Source organism: Ruditapes philippinarum, unplaced genomic scaffold (assembly GCF_026571515.1).
Source record: "Ruditapes philippinarum isolate M1 unplaced genomic scaffold, ASM2657151v2 ctg8646_1_1_1_1, whole genome shotgun sequence".
Lineage (NCBI taxonomy): Eukaryota > Metazoa > Mollusca > Bivalvia > Venerida > Veneridae > Ruditapes > Ruditapes philippinarum.
The window spans coordinates 14,393-36,120 of record NW_026860478.1 but is presented as its reverse complement, the minus strand read 5'-3'; the positions used below and the strand labels follow the sequence as shown (position 1 = coordinate 36,120).

Sequence of the window (21,728 nt, the reverse complement as noted above, 5' to 3'; positions counted from 1 at the left end):
TAAAAACCACAGGTTTGTTACTCGGAATTTATTCTAGACAGTTGATCTCAGATTAGAGAATCAAGTGATCATTCGTCTCTCACTTCCCGTAGGAATATGCAGTCAGTCACTTCCGGAGAAAATTGTTTTTTCCTGGTCAGTTATCAACCAGCGATAGTCAGTTTAGTTGCAGAATTTTAGTAATGACAGTGGCATGCTAGTATTTCTGTATCTAAAGTTAATGAATTTTCTTTCAACAAAAACAACTATTTGCCTGATTATTAGTTCTGTGTTTCGTTTATTTTACAATACAAGGCACACATGTATAACACAAGGGGAATTGCTTTTGATAGGCCGGCATGGCATGGTAGCATTTTATGGATGGGCGATTTGTTCATTTTCTATTCATAGTGACTGTTTGTAAATATATCTATTTCCCATGCGAAATTGTCTAGAAAGGCCCGCATGTCATGGTCGCTTTCTAGAATAGGCGATTTGTTATTATGTATAAAAAACTATGATTTTTTTTAAATAACCAAATCGAAATATATATGTGTTCTTGTATTGACAGTTTTAAATAAATAAATAAACAGTCGCACACATTGATCCCTTAATAATTGGTATACAACACCCAGAGCATGTTTTGTTTAAACAAAGTATCTGGAATCATTATGTCATACATTTATACAGCAAAAATTGATTTAAACTTAATTCATCATTTGTTCAACACTGAAAGTAACATATTTATCAGGTCAGACGACAATTAACTGTTGCTATGTGCATTTCTTATCAATAAATCTTTTTTTAGAAAATCCTCGTCTGTTAACCCCTCTTGAGTTCAGACTTATCTGATACTAGTAGTAAACTTAAGATGAACAGTCGTACACATTTTTTAAAAACTATGTTATCTGGTGGCGTTATCCTACAATTTGCGGTCAAGGGAAAATAAACAAAACGTCTGATAAGTAAGAATCAGGTTTATTATCTGCGTAGATTTTCGTTTTGTTAGAGGATTAAAACATTTAATCTACGGGATATATACACGTAATAGCTCCGTTAAATAAATGTAGTTATAAAACATTACTGATGAAATATATTTTATAATATGTCATTTTGTGATCTAAAGAACATAGGGCTGAAGTATTGAAGTTCTGTTCTTCTCATCCATAATTCGCCCATTTAATTGCCAAATTTTCATATAAATAGATATAGTTTACAAAATATTTTCATATCCTATTGATGTTAATGAAAGTATTTTGTTTCCCCTTTCGTAGCCTGTCCATCCCTCGGTAACATTAAATGCGTAAAATTGTAATTATAAATCACGCCTAGTTACATATATACATATGAAGTATATTCACAGACAAGCTTAATGTACGTCCATAGACTATAAATCAGTAAATAATTGTCTTCACGCTAGCATAACATCAACTGTAACTACTCTTACAATTTGACAAGGATTTTGTGGTTCAAATATGAATAATTATTATGAAAATTAATATACTCGTATTTTGTTAGTTAGGGTTTTTGCATTTTCGTGGAATACATTTACACTTAAGACACTCCTTTGTGGGATATTAATAAATAGTGTAATATAGTGTAACACGGATTTCAACTATCTGAGCATTGATTTAATACATTGAATAAAGAAGGAATGTAAGGTTACAGCTATTTCCTAATTTATAAGTGTAATATATTTTAAGACACATTGATGTGTTTGTCTTATTTATGACATCTGACACAGTTTGGATTAACCTTCTTTTACTTTACAAAAATACGATGAATATCGTTTATGTTGCAGTTTTAATGATCCCAGCAATGGTTATTGAATCAGCCCCAGCCGGAAACTCAAATCAAATGGCATCCATTGTTAATGACATACTTGATCTTAAGCTACAGTTAAAAACTGAAAGGGAAAGAAGAATGAAATTAGAGACGGAGTTTGATATGTACAAACAAATTCAAGGTGCCATTGGGCATGAAGTGCGGAACTTTGATGGACAAATGAACAAACTTATCAATGGCCAGAATGTGGCTTTTTACGCTAGACTTTCTAAAAGTTATGACAATATTTCACCGTGGGCGACAGTTGTATTTGATGACGTTGAAACAAATAACGGAAGCTCTTACAACAGTACAAGTGGTGAATTCACGGCACCTGTACCAGGTACATACGTTTTCTTCTCAAATATACTCTCAGGGATAGATCAACGGATAGAAACTTCACTTCGTATCAATGGTGTAGATAAAATGTTTTTACATTCTGGAGGGAAGTTTCACGGATCTGGAAGCAACATGGCTGTTGTTAACCTGAATGCTGGAGACAAAGTGAAAATGGTAAAGCATGGATCATGGGGAACAGGTCCATCATACATACACCAAACATGGAGTTCATTTTCAGGATTTCTCCTTCGGGCTGATCCTAGCTTCTTTCTGTCTAGCTATTCAACTCCTGTTGAGGCAAACCTTGCAACAGTTCGTGGATGATTATAATAACTGTGATGTAGGGATGTACGGCTTTAACTTAACTTTCATCTTAATGTGACAAACTGGCGAGACACAATTATCATAACATTTACGCAAGACAACAGTGTAGTATACTATACTTTAAACAGAGACAATGTTTTTGTGTAATCATTTTATACAGGAACAACATTTAGGAGACAATACTGAAGTACTTAATAAACTAAAATTTTAGCTTTGCGATGCTTCATTACAAATACATCTATTTCTTAAAATACGTCTTGTATTGTCTTTTGTCACAAGTCTGTATTGATGTGCACGTGTTTCTTAATGTAATACTACGCTCATCATTCTGACTGAAAAATATCCGATTTGTATAAAGCAAATAAAAAGATAATTCGGAACAGGTCGCTAATTAATTAAAATTGTATTGCTATGGTGTATATTCCTTAAAGCATTGCATACTGATTTTAATTGTTGAGAGTTTATTTATATGCAAAGGAAGTCTTTTACTACCTGTTAATGACTAAAATAAATAATACATATGTAAATGTATATATTTACATCTGTTACTATGGAAACATACTTTATAAAAAATGTAAATGAATAATTAATGATCTAAAAGTGAATAAATATATTAAGTATTTCATAGTCATAATTATTGTTTGCCACTTTGTCGGTATGTATAGAGGAAATACATAATTAAATAAATTAAATGAAAATCTATGAGTAAATCACTTGATTTGATAGGGGAAAGAATTTAAAGTAAAAAAATACAATGCGGGTTAATATTGTTATACTGTGTCAACAAAATTGTAAGAGTTGTCGAACATTTGCCGTTTCGCTTTATGACAAGTTTTATGTTTATTGGATATTCATTCAGTTATTTCAATATCTTAACTTGATGTTGTTTCCGTTATATAGATATAGAATCTTATCATTTTTAATATTTTTCAAAGGGAAATTATATTTATACAGAGAGCGAATTTGTTTTGTCAACGATTGACCTCATCTTATACCGAAACATAGATTTATAACCTCTTTGAAAACGTAACCGTTCTTATATATAATGATCAATCAAAAAGAATATAATATCAGATATTGTACTTTTACAGACAATATTTAAACAATGTACACAATTAAGGTTTTAAGATACGCACCTTTAAATATGACATGTCGATAAAACATGATATATATTTCAACAATACTAGAATGATTTACACCGGCTTTACTATTGATCAAAGTTTTCATATACACCATATAATAGAACAGTATAAGATTTCATAAACCTGTGAACGTTAATCAATGAACCAAAATATTGAATATAAAGGAAGAGTATACTACATTTCAATAAATATGATATAATTGCATTCCTGGTTTTATCAAGATTTTATGACCGTGGACTATTTCGTCGGTTACGCAAATAAGTAAAAGATTTCTTTGTGGCTAAGTGGGTTCGACGTAAACATGGAAGATAACTATTATAAAGGAGACAAAGATGATTTTACTTTGAAATTCGTTTTCGTTTATTTGAAATGACATTGAAACAACATTTAATTTAACACAGTAACTGTTCTAATAAGAATTTAAAGACATTATTTATTATATCAATAGTCACACGGCTTGAATTTTTATCAAAAAATACATTAAAAAAGATATATGTAATTGAGATGGGATCGTGTTTAAATCATGTTAGTAAAAACAAGTTAGAGGTTGATGCGGAATTAATTCATGATAATGAAAAACGGCCGACCTCAGCGTCACAAGTCGCACTGGCTAACATAAGACACGAAAGGTAAGGAAAAACTCAACATACTTTTTATATCCCTATATGTATATTAAATTTAGCTTGTCATAGATACGTAACTCCATAATTCTCCATGTTGTAATTTCCGTTTCTTATCGGTTACTATACTATTACTGAAATTACCGTCATGAGCACATTTTATACCATAAAGGCGGAAGTGGCCGAATGTGCTTGCCATAAGAATATTTGCACTAAGAAAAACTGTCGCTAAAGTAAGAGTAGCTATTGATCGATCGCCGATGTGGTATTAAACGGGATGACATCACAATAAAGATAAAAATTTCCTAAATATGAAAGGCCAATTAGCTTGTTGTGGTGCAGTGGTTACCATACTGGACGGGCAATCTAGAGACACGTGGTTCGAGTCCCGGCTGCGATGTAAGATGTCTCAACTGACCACTTATGTATATATATTGGCGTGACATGTATCTCAAGATATCAATGACCTTGCTCAGTTTCATATTCAGTAACAGAAAAGATAGTCAATACATTTTCTAATTGTGACATTTGTTCGTTTTATTCCATATTAAAGATGTAATAACAAAGAAGGGATGTACAATAGTAAAGTGGAAAGCAAGAAAAGCAATAAAAGGACTTCGAAAAACTGACTGACGATAAAAATAAAAAGATAATTAACCTTAAAGAAATCCATTGTATACATATTTATGTCCAAATTGGTATTTATTTCTTATTGTAGACCTATTGAGGAAGAAAGTTTAAAGTAATTCATGCAGCGTTTTTATGAGTTAACATGTTTTAGAAAATCAAATTACAGTAAGAAACTAGAGAAAATGTATAAAAGGTAGTTCTATAGGGTTCCGACAGAGTAGCATTTCGTAATCAGGATATATATAATACAGAAATGGAATTAATCTCGTTAGTTCTTAATGTTATAAATACATGCATCCCTAATCTTTCATGTCATTGCAACTGCTAGATTCTTTACTTTAACTTTACAATGATGAAAACATTCTGATAATGGTATAAAAAGCCCCATGATTTTGAGTCATATTCCTAATTAAACAAGTACGTGCCACTACCATGCTTACAAAGAACGTACAGTTTCCTAAACCCTGTCTTAAATAATGCATTGATAAAGTTATGGAAACACGGACGCGTCTTGGTACACAATTATAGTAGTTTTATGTCTGAATTAGTATCGTAAGGTTAACGTCAAAACGATCAAATGAAATATTTTGTTGTTCAATAAGAAATCCCGGAAGGAACGTTTCGTGCCATGGAATATGCATCACCTGATACGTCTTTTTTATCTTTAACCGTGTTGTTAAAAGTCTTTCTGATGAAAGCGAATCCTGTTTTGCATTTTCATTATTTCTTTTCTAAAACATCTAAAACATGAATGTGAACGCAAGGTATCTGATACAAAGATAGAAAATATTTCTGACAGGTAACTATTGGAAAATAAAATAATAAAAAACTGTGTTGATTTAATGTGTTAACAGTGCAAAAAGCAACATAACATTTTAAATATTGCTAATTGATATACATTAGTTACAAACTTGTGAAATTTGCGATCGTTATATCCTCCAAATAAGGTTTATTTGGTCAGTAATTGTTGTGTTAGTAAGTCAACATTACTTTGATTAAAAATGTTAAGGGTGACACAGACGATCGAAAGATTCATTAGCATTTATGCTGGCTGGCTTAACAAACATTTACCTTATTAGTGGATGCAATTGTGTTTTTAATGTGTTTTTGGTATTAATCAAATTAATAAAAAACGCAAAGATTTTGAAAAATACAACCATCTTATTGGATATTTCAGCCAAATACGTGGGTTGTCCCAATATTCTGTGACAAGAGTGTTTAAGGGCTAAATAAAATAGGTACGAATTTGATATTGTAATATGTTATAAACCCATTTAATTTAAACATTTTCACAAATTTACAAGGAAATATATTAACAAACAACAAAACTATGCCATAAACACCATGGAAACTATCTGAATCGCGGCGCACGTCAAACGTCAAAGAAGGCGTTAAATCTATTTAAGGTGCCTTTCTCAAATACTCTAAATTGCTTTCAACACAATAATTGTGCAGATTTACCCATAAATCGTCATTTACAGACTTAAGTCATGTGGTATTTATCATTGTATTATTTATTCTGTAATTCTGTCATGATAACATTCTATCTAATAATTTAAAAGTTATTTATTCAATTCCCACCTAAGTCATAGCTCTAATAACTACTTTAGTTCCACTGATGTTTCCAACGCGTATATGTAAAATATAACTCAACGTCAAGTGCAAATGGAAACAAAGCAGAAATATGCAAATAAAAACACATATGGTTCAATTTGTGAAATTCTATTTAACTGATATAAGTTCATGCTTTCCAAATATGTTTTCATTTTCAACAGTCATGTTGTATAATACAGAAAAATATAGAAACTTTAAAACACAACTAAATCAACTGCACTTGCCATCATTAATAACAAATGTTCATTTTTTTTTGTAAATAAATTTTGATTCGTGTCGTCCCTTTAACGAGATGATAGTTCTATTAACAAATGTGGAAGTAGTTCATGATTGTGTTTTCTATCTGAAGACAAAAGAAAGATCGAACTACTCTGGACAGTAAATTAACAAAGATTAAAGAAGAAAATGAAGCTTTGAAACACGAAATAGACATTCTTTCGACACGGTAACTTCCTTCTAATATAAGACATTGGAATATATGATGCATACATATTTTTAATCAATTTTCTTAAAGAGCATAATCGCGACATTTTGTATTTTGAACTGTAAGTAAAAATTATAAAACCAAACAAAGAAATACAAAATAAAACAAGAGCAACTAGCCGACAAAATGTCTTGAACTTTGTTGTCTTTATTCTTATACCTACATTTTGAATCAATTTTTATTTTAGGTTCAGTGCCGTTGCCACTGCTAAGCTCATTGATGGCAATCCTAATATTGCAGACTTCAGTGATGGTAACTGGCCTACAAAACTAGCTGAACAATATTCGGAACTTTACTACAATGAATGGAATGATGCATTTGACGTTTTGAGTAAGAATGGGGTGTCAGATGAACAAGTCTGTCGTATGATATTAGAGATATTCTGTGTAAGAATGAACATCAAACTTAGTCTTGTATTTACCACTTCCTTGTGATATACTTATCTTTAAGGGTAGTCTTCAATGTGTATGTTTTCTAAAACGGAATGCAAAATACTCATTTACTTAATTGATTCTTTTTGTAGAAATGATAAAATAAAATCTTAAGTATATAAAACATATTAAGAGATGCCTGACAAATAACTAGTGTTTTATACAACGTTTGTTGCATTTCTTTTCAGCTTGTTTACGAAACATGTCTTCGAAAAGCAAACGATGAGCTACATAAAGTGATGGATGGAATCAAAGCTTTTATCGGAGTAAATCAATCGTTTATTAAGACATTATTATATTTGTATATTAATAACAAAGTCGGTTGCATTTTTACTCCTGGCTATATACATGTGCTAACCCGTTGTGCAATACTTATGTGTAATGTATGTCATGGAGCATAATATGCGTATTGATATGTGCCTTGCGTTGTGCTTTGTCTGGTCTTATCTACATGGTGTTTGTTGATTGTCTTACATCATATTTAAGAATAATACTTTATTCAATCACAATAGCAGTAGTCAATGCAACTATAACTGATTTTCATTTTTACGCTAAATGGACACATCTATAGTTATTTTGAAAAAACAAAACAAAAAAAAACAATGTATATGAGCTGATCATCAACAATTACTGTTGAAGAAATAGTATTAGACAGGACGCCATCCATTTAGGAAACATGCGTTTTTTCTCAAATAGATAGTTTTGTATACTATTGTTATACTTTTATGAATTTTGCATTTGTTACTTCAGTGTCAGGAACCACCTATTGTGGTTATGAAATTACTCAAAGATCAGAGGAAAAGACATTTTAAAAAGCAGTGTAAACAAATAAAGATGTTGCAGGTAAATACATTTTCTTGAAGGTTTATGATGCAGTTAAAAGAAAAATAATAAACCTTCCCCTCTATCAGAACAATTCAAACGGGAAAAATGTAAATATGAATAACTTTATAATAAAACATTGCATTAACTTGTGAATGATGTTCATTTTAACGAAACCATTAAGAGTAAAATGTATAAATAATTTTAGGGCTTATCAGATGGGATCAAAAAAATTCTACAAACATCATCGGTACGCGAAGATAAGAAAATGGAAGCGTTTGTGAACAGCAGTATAGAGTTATCTTGGCTGATGGTTGTTCAAGATCCTCCTGTTTTTGTTGATACTAACATTGAACGATGCAACGAATTGTATTTTAGCAATGAGCTGACAGCATATACGATATCTGGTACTTATATTGATTATATTGTTTGGCCAACATTATACTTGCACGAAGGTGGAAATATTTTATGTAAAGGCATTGCTAAATGTACTAATGTCCGACTGCAAATCGTTCGAGAAGAAACAGCTGAAGACAAAACAGACACAGATGAAATGCATTTAAAAATCGAAAGTGGAAATGACGTTAGTATAACTGTTACCTCAAATTTACCCAGGGATAAAGACCTGACATCAACTGCACACATCAATAAGGAAATCGAGACTGACGAAATAATTTCTATTTCATCATCTGGGAGTAATGAAAAAGATATTCAGTTAGTTATGCCCGGTTCTAAAAAGAAGTCAATTTTAAAAAAGATTCTTAAACCAGTTGCTAAAACAGTGGTAAAGTCAGCTTCTCACAATAGAAATCAGTTAAACCATACCAAACCATCCACTTCTAGTACTAGCGTAGATGAGATACATATTCCGTCGGATCCAACAGAAAACTTTAAATCACTTTACTCATTATTTACTCCCACGGAATCATCTTTCAGCGATTCATCAATTTAAACGAATTATTAAATGTACCACAAAATAATGTAGAAAGTACAAATCTACACTCGGACGGAAAAAAGCCACTTTTGCAGAAGCAAAGAAAATGTGATTTTCATATAGAGGATCGTTTAAGCACAAACATGTAAATAAATCCGATGTCGATTAACGAAAAAAATATGCGTTTGTGATAAATGTTCATTGTACTGCCATCTGAAAAAAATTCAACTTTAGTTAAAATATTATAAAGCGAATATCAATATAATTTAACTGTCAAACAGAACATCAATAGTTCATGAATATGTATATTTTTTATCTGTAGCATAAATTAGTCTTTGTTCATCTTCAAATGTTCTGTTCAACATCAAGCTAACGATTGTAGACTTTTCACAGATCTCACAAATCACAAAATAAAAACAAAGTGTACATAAACGTTAACTGGCTGTGATAAAATAGTGAACAACTTTAAAAGAAATGCCTTCAAAACGAACTTGATTTCTAGTTTCTAATGTTAGAAAGATTGAAAAATGAATACATTCAGAACATGACAATGCAATGCAACAATTCTTACATCAATGCGTTTGGTCTTATGCAAAACGGTGCCCTTGAAATAATGACCATGAGCTTTGCGCATTATTTAATTTAAGCCGTGTTCCACGATATTGAGTTAAATACACAAACAAACAATCCTCTTTACATAAAATAAGACAGTGGAACAAGTTCATTATTTGTATACGGAGATAAGAAAACATTGCCTTCCCATTTGCCGAAAATGTTAATGAAAATTGTTTTGCAACAAAGCAGGAAATTAATAAAAGTGAGTCCTGAAGTGTTAAGCTGGCCTGGGTTGTTTAAAACATTGGTTAAAATTAACCGATGGATAGCTTGTCAACGGGTTAAATCCTAAACCAAGGGCCAGCTATGCAGTGGATAAAAATTCATTGTTCGGCAGTTGGATCGTACCCAGGCTACGTAACCAGTAGATTGCGTATTTATCCACTGGTTAAGTACCAAAATGCAACAGGGCCGGTTAAGTGATTCTGGAAACAAAATGGCTGATTTTTTGGATGAATAATAAATTTATTAGAATAAGGAAGCTTCTAGAGAATAACTTGTGCTTTCTTGTTTTTGGAATTAAACAAAAAGTATATCAAAGGCCTTAAAGTATCGAGAGATATAATTTGTCCTTAGTCACACAAAAACAACTTTTTCAAATTTTGAATTGAAATTACTTCCATAAGATTGGTGAAAATGAGTACCGTTACTTGTATGTTTTATTAAAAAATAAGAAAGTAATGACTGTGTAAATGAATTTTCTGAACTACAACAACAACAAAATACGATTGAAAACACTTTTTTTAGAAATAGTTCAAATAAATCATGAAATATTGTAGTTAAGAAATGATAATCATACTATGTAAGAAAAATCTGGTTTTAAACAAGTTTTAATGAGTTTTACTGTTTAAATGATGATGGCTTACCACTGGTTAAGGGCACAATCCGGTGGTCATAGGACTGGTTAAGAGTAACCACTGGATAACATATTTTATCCGTTGGATAATTGTCGAACAACAGAATTTATCCCACTGACAAATTTTAACCGATGGATAATTATTTTATCCGTTGGTTATCACTAACCAATGTTTTGATTTACCGGGTCCTAATGAATATAACTGTTCAATTCATTTGGATTTCGATTGATAATTTGCATATTAATGGCATCATTCCGCAGTTACTCTTAATCATACGTCTCATTCAAAATGATATAATATTGTAAGATTTCATTATATTTAATTGTATCAATTTACCTTCAATAATATTTCATTTATTCATGATTGACAAATCATATCATACTGATAAGCACTACCTTTTGAAAACTAATTTAACATGAAATAACACTGAATTTAGATCGTTACAAAGTATATTTATTGTCAGTGTCTCATGTTTTGAACCTTAATGTACAGACTCAGTCAAACCGAGTCTGCAATTCTTATGTAATTTTGTTGCGATTAATGATTCCGAGGGATCACGTTGTTTCCAGATTTGTTTTCCATACATTCAAATTTTAAATCGACTTAATACATATTGATCAGATGTAGCTCTATTATAACATATAATGAAATTGTTCAAAATGGAACAACTTGAAACATTGGTGAATACAATATTTTGTTTTAATACAATTGAGTTGAACTATTTTATTTTAGGGTGTTAGTAAATAATATCAATGTGCAACACATCAGCATATTTAACAATAATTATATATAATTATAGAATGCAATAAAGAGAAACAACTTGTCTAATGCTTGATTTGTGATTAGCGCAAAAAGAATGATTCCGATCAAAGTTATGTATTCAAGAGAAGTAAGATGCTATACAAAATGGCAATATTCAGATGAATGGCCATTATCCTTTTGCAAGAACTTTGAGCATGTTATTGGTATGTTTCTCCCATAGTTTTTATAATTTTGCAGTGTCGTCAGAGATTTATGTTACCAAACTATCTTAAGATCTTAGTCCTCTTAAAAGTTTATCACCTTTCAAAAAAAAAAAAAAAAAAAAAAAAAAAAAAAAAAAAAAATGTGAACCGTAATGTGACCTTTTCGGGTGTTTTATATATATACATAATTATATAAGAAAAAATTTAAACCGTTCAACGTTCAATAGAATATCTTAATACTAATACTTGACATTATGATAGAATATGACAGAAACATTTTAAGCAAAACAAAGTTGGGTCACCGTTCTCATTTACGAGGTATCTGCCCTTGAATTGGACTTTTTTTGCTAAATACAAGGACAGATAATTTACAATTAAGGGAAGCAATTACGAAAGAACGGTTGGTACATTTTAACTTCATCATATCCCGGATTATAGATTTTTAGAACGCTCTTAGGAGAAAATTATCATTGTAGCCTTTAAAAAGCAGTTGTTACCTTAAAAACCTGAACTTTGGAAGAATAAAAAATACAAGATCCGCCTGACATTATATAAAGTAGAATACAAACATACCGAATGGATATACAAGGTGAAACAATATGGTTGTATGTACACTTTTTAATTATCATTGATTGAGTCCATTGTTAAGCATGTATTTTATTCATATTTTATTATAGTATATTATAGTATATTACGTGCAAATGGGTATTACTAAGTCTCAGTGACCTCTAAGATGGCAAAACAATAGTATTGAGCAGATCTGTTCAAACACACAACTTCACGAGAAAACTAGCAGTTAAATATTTTTATTCTCACAAATAAAAAAAACAGACACAGCAATAAAATAACACTGTCTCAGATTCTAGATTTTAATTTACACAAACATTGAACAGTTGAAATGGCAACTTAAGACATTAAAATGTTTCAGGTGCGATGCCTTGCAATATTTCATGCACGAATGGAAACTTTGGTAGAGCTACAAACCTTGAATACACTGCTAACTTACGACGTGAGGAAATATTAAATTAAGGGTTGATTAATTCATTTTTCCCCATTTTCTTTCAAATGACAGTTTTTGAATCAATTTTAAATTAAAATTAAGCAAACTGTCAGTTGATGTATGCTCGATCCATAAGAATAATTGCTTAATACAGTTATATTCACATTCGTGAACAAATGTGCATGCGATCTGCTTTGAATTGCATAAGGTTTGTAACTTCAAAGACTGAAAATTGTCAAAATGTGTAAACACTTCTTAGATTCAAAGAAATGAAAAGTAATAATGTTAATGTTTAATGAATAAACGGTTAAAAGAATTTATGAAATTTCCATGCAAGTTCTTTGTTATTATTAATGTGGCATTTATATGAGTTATTTGTTTTTACCCATAAAAAAACTATCGTTTTCTTTTGTTTTTTTATCGATTTATGCGATAGTTTCTGCAAATGTAAATATAGCGTGAAGTCTAGATAATGAGTTTGTATTTTCTGAAACACGGCGAGAAAACCAGTGGTTATTCTAACGTTGTATTATTATAACGTCGTATAGAAGAAGCGTTTTGATTTGTTTAAATTACCTCATGAAGTCTAGGGGCATCAAATGAAAGAGATGTCTGTGACACATCTCTTAGTGAAAAATCCCACGGCTGATGAATGTTAATGGTTCAACCGTGGGTATCCGACAATAAAGAGTCATATCAAAGAGTCAAACATGTAAGCTACAATATAATTACGCGTTCATCGAACAAAATCCAGCTATTTACAAGAACGAGCAGTGTCGCACATAATGTAAAATGTATTTGTATCTCACAAATCACTAGAGAGGGGTGGGGGATTAAAAAACAACATAAGTCCGCAGATCCATTGAGCAGTTCATAGCAAGAAACAAAAAGTTTGCATGGTGAAGTAGAATAAAGTCTAAAATGTTTGTAAATGTAGATATCCAGATTTCAATAATTGATTACAGAATCAATGCAAAAAATGAAAAAAAAACTAATGTGGCTTTTTGAAGTGGTGAATTCACGACACCTTAATATACGTGTTCTTCTCAAATATACTCTCAGGGATAGATCAAAGGATACACAAAGGATTACATTCTGGAGATAAGTTTCACGGATCGGGAAGCAACCTGGCTGTTGTTAACCTGAATGTTTGAGACAAATTAAAAATGGTAAAGCATGGATCGTGGGGAACAGGTCCTTCATACATACACCAAACATGGAGTTCGTTTTCAGGACTTCTTCTTCGGGCTGATCCTTGCTTCTTTCTGTTAGCTATTCAACTCCTGTTGAGGCAAACCTTGCAACAGTTCGTTGAGGATTATAATACCTGTGATGTAGGATTAAACGGATACATATTGTGGCTTTAACGAAACTTCCATCTTAATGTGACAAACTGACAAGACACAATGATAATAACATTTACGCAAGACAACCGTGATGTATACAATACTTTAAAAGAGACAATGTTTTGTTTAATCATTTTATGGAGGAATAATATTATCACTGACATGAACATTGGCTTACATTTAGGAGATAATACTGAAGTACTAAATAAACTAAAAATTTAGATTTGTGATGCCTCGGTTATATTTATTCATTTGAGCGATTGACATTAACATAATTTGATTATGAATTAAGTCTAAATTAAATACATTACAAATACATGTATTTCTAAAAATACGTCTTGTATTGCCTTTTGTCACAAGTCTGTATTGATGTGCACGTGTTTTTAACTGTAAAACTACGGTCATCATTACGACTAAAAATGTACGATTTGTATACTCAAATAAAGGATCAGTCCGATCAGTTCGCTAGTTAATTAAAATTGAATTGCTATGGTGTACCCTTTAAGTATTGCATACTGATTTAAAATGTGAAGAGTTTATTTATTAGCAAATGAGGTATGTCACTACCTGTGAATGACTAAAATAGATAATAAATATGTAAATGTAGATATTTACATTTGCTACTATGGAAACATATATTATAAATGCTAATGTAATTGAATAATCACTGGTCTAAAAGTCATTCTCGATGTAATATAATTACGTTTTGCTACTTTGTCATTCTGTATAGAGGAAACACATAATTAAATAAATTGAATGAGAATTTATGAGTTTATCACTTGATTTGATAGGGGAAAGATTAAAGTAAAAATTAAAATGGGGAATAATATTTTTATACTGTGTTTACAAAACTGTAAGAGTTGTCGAACATTTACCGTTTCGCGTTATTACAAATTTTATGTTTTTTTTTTTTTATATTTATTCAGTTATCGAACGAATGAACTACAGTATCATAACTTGATGTTGTTTCCGTTATATAGATAAAGAATCTTATTAGTTTTGATATTTTCAAAAGGAAATTATATTTATGCAAAGAAGAGATTTTTAAAGCGAATTTGTTTTGTCAACGATTGACCTCATCTTAGACCGAAACATAATAACCTCTTTGAAAACGTAAACTTTCTTCATAAAATGATCAATAAAAAGGAACGTATAATATGAGATATTGTACTTTTACCGACACTCTTTAAATGATGTACACTCCTAAGGTTTTAATGTATGCAACTTTTATCTAATTATGATATTTCGATAGTATATCATATATATTCCAACAAAAGTAGATTGATTTTCACCGGCTTTACCATTTACCGTTTTCATATAAACCGTATAATAGAACGGTATAAGATTGTATAAACCTGTGAACCCAAAATATAGAATATAAAGGAAGTGTAGTAAATATGACATAATTGCATTCCTGGTTATATCCAGTTTTTAATGACCTTGGACAATTTTGTCGGTTAGACAGAGAAATAAAGGGTTTATTTCGACCATATCAATAGCACAGGGTTCGTCAGTGGCCAAGTTGTTTCTCTCGTATTGGTGCGACATGAAAGAAAAATACCAATTTATGCTATCTAATGGTTTAAATGAAGACTTTAGCATTATATCGAAGCAGACAGTCTTTATACATAATACATTTTGAGTCTAGTATAAAGTAAGTATATCTGTGTCTATACCCTTAATGTATTGCATAATTAGGTCCTGTAAAACTATGCCTTACTATTGTATTTGGATTTAACATATTAATCATAACAAGTATAGAAATATAATGTTATTGGACCTAGCCAATAACACAAGGTATTCCTATTGAAAGTTAATCAAGTGGTACAAAACATTATTTTAAGAGCGTCGTAAACTATTTAGCTAAAGTATTGATTGATACAAGTACACAAACTGGTAGCTTATATTTATAATTTGAACCAATATTGTTAACCTAAATATTTCATAGAAATTAAAAGTTTTATAAGCTTCCGTGTCAGGTAGGAACATGGATTTGTTATTGAAATGGTGATCAAAGCTTTTGTTACTTATTAAATCAAAAACTCTTTACTATTTCCGTTGAGCATTGTCTATAACTATAAAAGAAAAAAAAATGATTTTACGTTCGTTTTCGTTTATATGAGGTTACATTAAAACAAGAGTAGGGGAGTAGTTCAAATGAGAATTTAATGATAAGTGTATATCTTTATTGATTTATTTTATTTAACAAGGCGCCCGGCTACTATTTTAATTACATCTTACATAGATTTAAAAAGAAATAATTGAAATGGGATCGCGTTGGTGTTGTGTGAGTAGGGAAATGCCAGAGGTTGATGCGGGAGTAATTCCTAATATTGGAAAACGGCCGACTTCACCGTCACAAATACAAACACACGAAAGGTAAGAAAAACTCCTACTACTTTTTGGATGAGTTTAGTTTATGATAAAAGAAGACAAAATAACAAATAAAAAAATCTAAAATAGAAATAATCAATACTAAATTAATTCGACTCGTTTTGTCCATATATTTTAAATATTAAATAAATAATATACAAAAATTAAGTGAATGTCCACAAAGTTCTTGCATTTATATCTCTACTTGATAAGTATATTAAAGTTGCTTCATACCATCCGTGATTTAACCTCCTTATATTGACTGAATAGTCATTTGATATTTGTATAGCTACACCTGTTTAAAGAATTGGACTTTGGTGAAATACTGTTTATCATTATTGTCGTATAACCTTTTAACCGTTTGGGGATTTGAAGGAGGGCTACCCTAAGAAAATTTTGGACATGTTACCTCACGTCGATCTTAAGGTAACGTGTAATCAACGCCAAATAACCTTTTACTCTATCTCAGTCATTTGAGAAGTTGCAGCACTTTGAACTCAGTTTTGATTGAAAAATGAAAATGCAAAATAGTGATTTGATTTTGTTGGCAATTTTGAGACGTCCCCCTCTTGCCATAGTAACGGCAAATTTAAGATTGAGCATGATGTTCCAGAGGCTATATTCCAGTGAACTTTTAAGCCAAGTGACATCAGAATTGAAACACTTTTTATAGTTTCATAGCGATTTGAACTTGTAACAGGATGCTTTACATTGAAAAAGGACATTTTCCACAATATGCTCATGTGGTAAAAGGTTAATTGAAAAAATGCCACGAAAGAACAATTTCTTGCACAAAATTAGGTGTAAGGCCACGTGTTTTCATGCAAAACTTAATTTTGGGTAATTTCAATGTTTCCATCATTTTTGTTATCCTTTATCCGATATTGACGTGTTTTGAAGGCTTTTCTCCCCACCTTCTTTTCGAGGCCTCAAACAGTGAAAAAATGCCCTATTTAGGCCCTGTTACACCGCACTTTGGGGTCCAACGCACTTTGGGGTCCGACCACAAGGTGCGTTACGTACTTTGGGGTCCGTACCTAGAGAGCGTTACGCACTTTGGGGTCCAATTTTGACCCCAAAGTGCGTTAAACAGGTACATATGCATTTTTTAACATAAGACAAGCGACTGCACTTTGGGGTCATAAAAAGTCAATCAATAAATGAATTTTCATGACCTTTTTAATGATATAGTGTAATCAAAGCCAACGGTTAACATAAGTAGACGCAACAAATGTGCCCTGAATTATAGTAGAATCAAGAGGAATTTTAAATGATCTTGATCAGTTAGAGAATAACTTTCATCAAATAAAAAAAAATTGTATCAATTAATAAGCCCAAAATATTTTATTTTTTCACATTTTCCATTTATTTTAAAAGAATGTTCACACTTCATTTTCACCATTATTTTTTAGCTAATTGCATTATTTTACCGCTTTTTTATTTACACATTTTATAAAAATATGATTGTCTTAGCAAAGACAAAGGTATAAATCCTGGGAAATGTAAATAAGACATTTTAGTAAAAAATGTGCCAGATAAAATGTTGAAAGTGCCATTTATTTAGCTTATCTAAATGTTACATTTAAGAAACTGGACTAGGTGAAGATGTGACCTTAAAAAGTAGTAGTCCATACAGGCAATAAAACTATTTTAGTATATAGTCACACATTTAGTCTAAGAGCGGAACTTCGTGAAAATGTAAGCTTTCACTGAGTGGTCTGGAGGGGATGTTGGGGTGTCGAACGTCTTGAGATTATAAAAAACGTTTGAAAGGCCGATTATGCTTTAATTTGTATTTTCTGAAAAGCTTTTTTAATTTTCGTGTACTTCTATAGAATCCAAAAAGTTACTCATTGGCCAATTACCTGAACCATCTTTTTCATCTGTTGCTTTTTGGTAATGAGTACAGTAATAGTGAATTATTATTTTATATGGAAGTACAACACTGCTTTGTTTATATGTTGCTACTTTTATGACAAATTATTTCACTTTATCGTTACTTTTTACAGGTAACAAGCATCTTACATTTCTCTGATATCATTATTTAAACATAAAATTCATGTTTGACGTTTCTAGAGAAGTATGTAAGATTCCCATTAAAAAGTCTCTGGCGAACGGTTGTTACGGAGCTTACAAAAAAAACCTAAGTTTGTTGATAAGCTTAATAATGTATTTGTAAAACTCGCCATTTATAGTCGATCAAGTTGATATTTCACCAGAACATTGAAATAGAGTATATTTATAGTTCCTTGGAAAAAATATTAACTGCATGACAGACAGAATATAAATTTTTCGCAGCATCTTTGAATTTTATGAATACATTCACAATTTATGTGCTAGAGTACTTTGTTTTATGGACACAATTTTTCAGATATTTCAAGTGAAATTAATCAGTTAAAATACACCAAAACAACACATATTTTTTTAAATCTTTACTAGTTTCGACTGTTGTCTTCATCAGAATAACGTACAAAGTATTTGACGTCACGTCCGTTAGGACGCCAACGTGACAAATTGCGCAAAAACGTGAATGTAAAGTAATTAACAAATGAGCCGCGCCATGACAAAACCAACATAATGGGTTTGCGACCAGCATGGATCCAGACCAGCCTGCGCATCCGCGCAGTCCCATCAGGATCCATGCTGTTCGCTTACAAACCCTATAACAAGTAGAAAAAATTGAAAGCGAACAGCATGGATCCTGATCGGACTACGCGACTGTGCAGGCTGGTCTTGATCCATGCTGGTCGCAAACGCACTATGTTGGTTTTGTCGTGACACGGCTCAAATAGATATGGATCAAAAAGATACAGCGGGTATTAAAAATAGAACTATATTTCTACAATATAAAGCAGAGAAAACTGATAAAACCCAACATACCTATATGTCAAAATATATCATATAATTTTAAATATACACATTCACTGGGAATTAGCGAGAAAGCATTACTTTAATTAGCCAGCAAGTTATCTAGAATAATAAAAAAGTTAATAATAATAATATAATAACAACAACATTATCCATTTCATATAATCATCATCATCATCATCATCATCACCAACACCAATCATAATAATAATAATAATGATAATAATAATAATAATAATAATAATAATAATAATAATAATAAGAATAACACCACCAATAATAATAATGATAATAATGAATAAAAGAATAAATGAATAAGATAATTTGTAAAACTAATTTGTAAAATAAAATCATTATATAGAAGGGGGGAAATTATTTTTACAAAAATAAAGGGAGGTAATAAAAACAGCAAAAAGTACAAGAATAGACAATTTGCAAACAATAATGAAATATTTTATGAACAAAATGACATAAATATGTAAAAATAATGAAGAAAAGTGTAAAATAATAATAAAACAAAACATTAAAAATGCATGGAGAAAGTTTTAAAACAGTTGCTATATACTTATAAATGCCAACTAAAATTTACAATTTGAACAATACACTGGTGTTCATGGCAGAGGGAAACACAGTATCAAGTCTGTGAATCCAATATGTTTCACGGACGAGTCTGTCCATGTCATTGTCAACAATGTCAATAGGTAAAAAGCTGAAGTCTTCTACACTGTGGTCTGTAGTGTTGAAATGTGTTGCAACACCACTGGCATACACAGGGTCACTGAAATTCTTAATGTCAAATCTTGACTATTCATTCTTTTGGACACTTGTTTAGTTTGGCCAACATATTGCATTTTTTACAAGATATTAAATAAATAACATTATTGGATGTACAATCTGTATTAAATTTAAGACGATATATAGAAGAATTAGACAAACTTTCAAATTTATCAGTTTCTACTATCCTAGAACAATGTGAACATCTAGGCCTGGAGCATTTGCTAGAATGGGCGTTTACAGGGCCAGGGAGTTTTGTGGGATATGTAGACCTGACTAAGAAATCTTTGAGATTTTTACCACGCTGAAAGGCTAACACGGGTCTGTATTCGTGTAAATGTTGGACTGACGCATTTTGCGATAGCTTAAATAAATCCCAGTATTTTTTTAAGATACTGCCAATATGGGGAAGAGACGGACTATTATTCAATAATATAAGTTACAATCTTTTCATCAGAGGAGTTACTGTTGTATACAAGGGCTTCGTCTTGAGATACATCACGTACTTTACCGAATGCGTCATCAATAACCTTAGCAGGGTAACCTCTAGAAATGAAAAATTCACGGAGACTGTCCAGTGACTTAGCAAACTGGTCATCGTCCGATATAATACGACGATAGCGCTTAGCCTGACTGTATGGAATACCATTTTTAAATTAACAAGTTTGGGGCTGATTGGACGAGTAATCCAGGTATTGGTGGATGTTGGTATTTTTAACATGGACATTGGTACAAATATTATTCCTGTTGTCTTTAGTAACATTGACATTCAGAAATGAAATATGATCCAGTGAAATGCCATAAGTGAATTTAATTAGCTATGTAATCCATTAAGGGCCTTGACAAAATCATTTAATTCATCCAAAGAAAGATCCCAGCGGCGTTGTTGTTCTGTTAGCTTTAACTTGGATGCATTACCCGAGATATTATTCTGTGGGTTATCGGAAACTACGTCACTCTCATGTAAAAGTTTTGACAGTTTCTTTTTATGTCTCTCTTTTAATGAAACTTTTATCACTTAAGCATCAAACAAAGTATCGTCTGTCATCTTGAACTCCACCTCACATATTTCAATGTCGCAAATCAAAAAATAAGTCAGTACTCAGTATTCAAGCAGAACTCAGTTGACACCTTCAGAATTCTGGAACCCAAAGTGCGTTGACATGTAGCATATTTACGCACTTTGCGATCAATTTCTCGATTTTGACCCAAAAGTGCAATGAAAAAAATATAACGCACTTTGAGGTCGGACCCCAAAGTGCGTTGGACCCAAAAGTGCGGTGTTTCAAGGTCTCAAAGATTGTTTTTTTTAGAAATGTTGTTAAAAAAAATCACTTTTTTGGCGCCGCCCCTTAAAATAAGGTACATAAGGGGATTGCCAGAAGGGGGATGTGCTCCCTTCTCTTTGGGTTTTGAAGGTGGGCGGGAGCCCTTCATCTTCAAGAAAATTTTAAAAATGTGACAGGCTAAAAATTGCCTCAGGTCGATCAAAAGGTAACGTGCAACCGGCGCTGAATAGCCTTTGCTCTGTCTCAAACAAATGAGACGTTGCAGCACTTTCAACTCAGTTTTGATGAAAAAAACAATGCAAACTAATGATTTTTGGCATCTTTGAGACGTCCCCCCGTTGCCATGGTAACAGGAAATTTAAGATTGAGTATGCTGTTACAGAGGCTACTGTCAAGTCAACATTTAAGCCAAGTTTTTTTTCAGTTTTAAAGTATTTTTCAAAGTTTCATAGTAGTTTGAACTTGTAAAAGCAGGCTTTTCAATGAAAACGAAAACGG

General features: G+C 31.5%; 1 protein-coding gene across 1 annotated transcript; it reads left to right on the top strand.

The window, feature by feature from the left end:
* Positions 1–1,700: 1,700 nt before the first annotated feature.
* LOC132760248 (heavy metal-binding protein HIP-like) lies at positions 1,701–3,086 on the top strand. The gene has a single exon (XM_060752187.1). The coding sequence runs from the start codon at positions 1,708–1,710 to the stop codon at positions 2,464–2,466; it is 759 nt and encodes a 252-aa protein (XP_060608170.1). The 5' UTR covers positions 1,701–1,707; the 3' UTR covers positions 2,467–3,086.
* Positions 3,087–21,728: the final 18,642 nt, after the last annotated feature.

Coding starts and splice junctions, on each gene's coding strand:
- LOC132760248 (XM_060752187.1), top strand. CDS start 1,708: ATGACATCTGACACAGTTTGGATTAACCTTCTTTTACTTTACAAAAAT.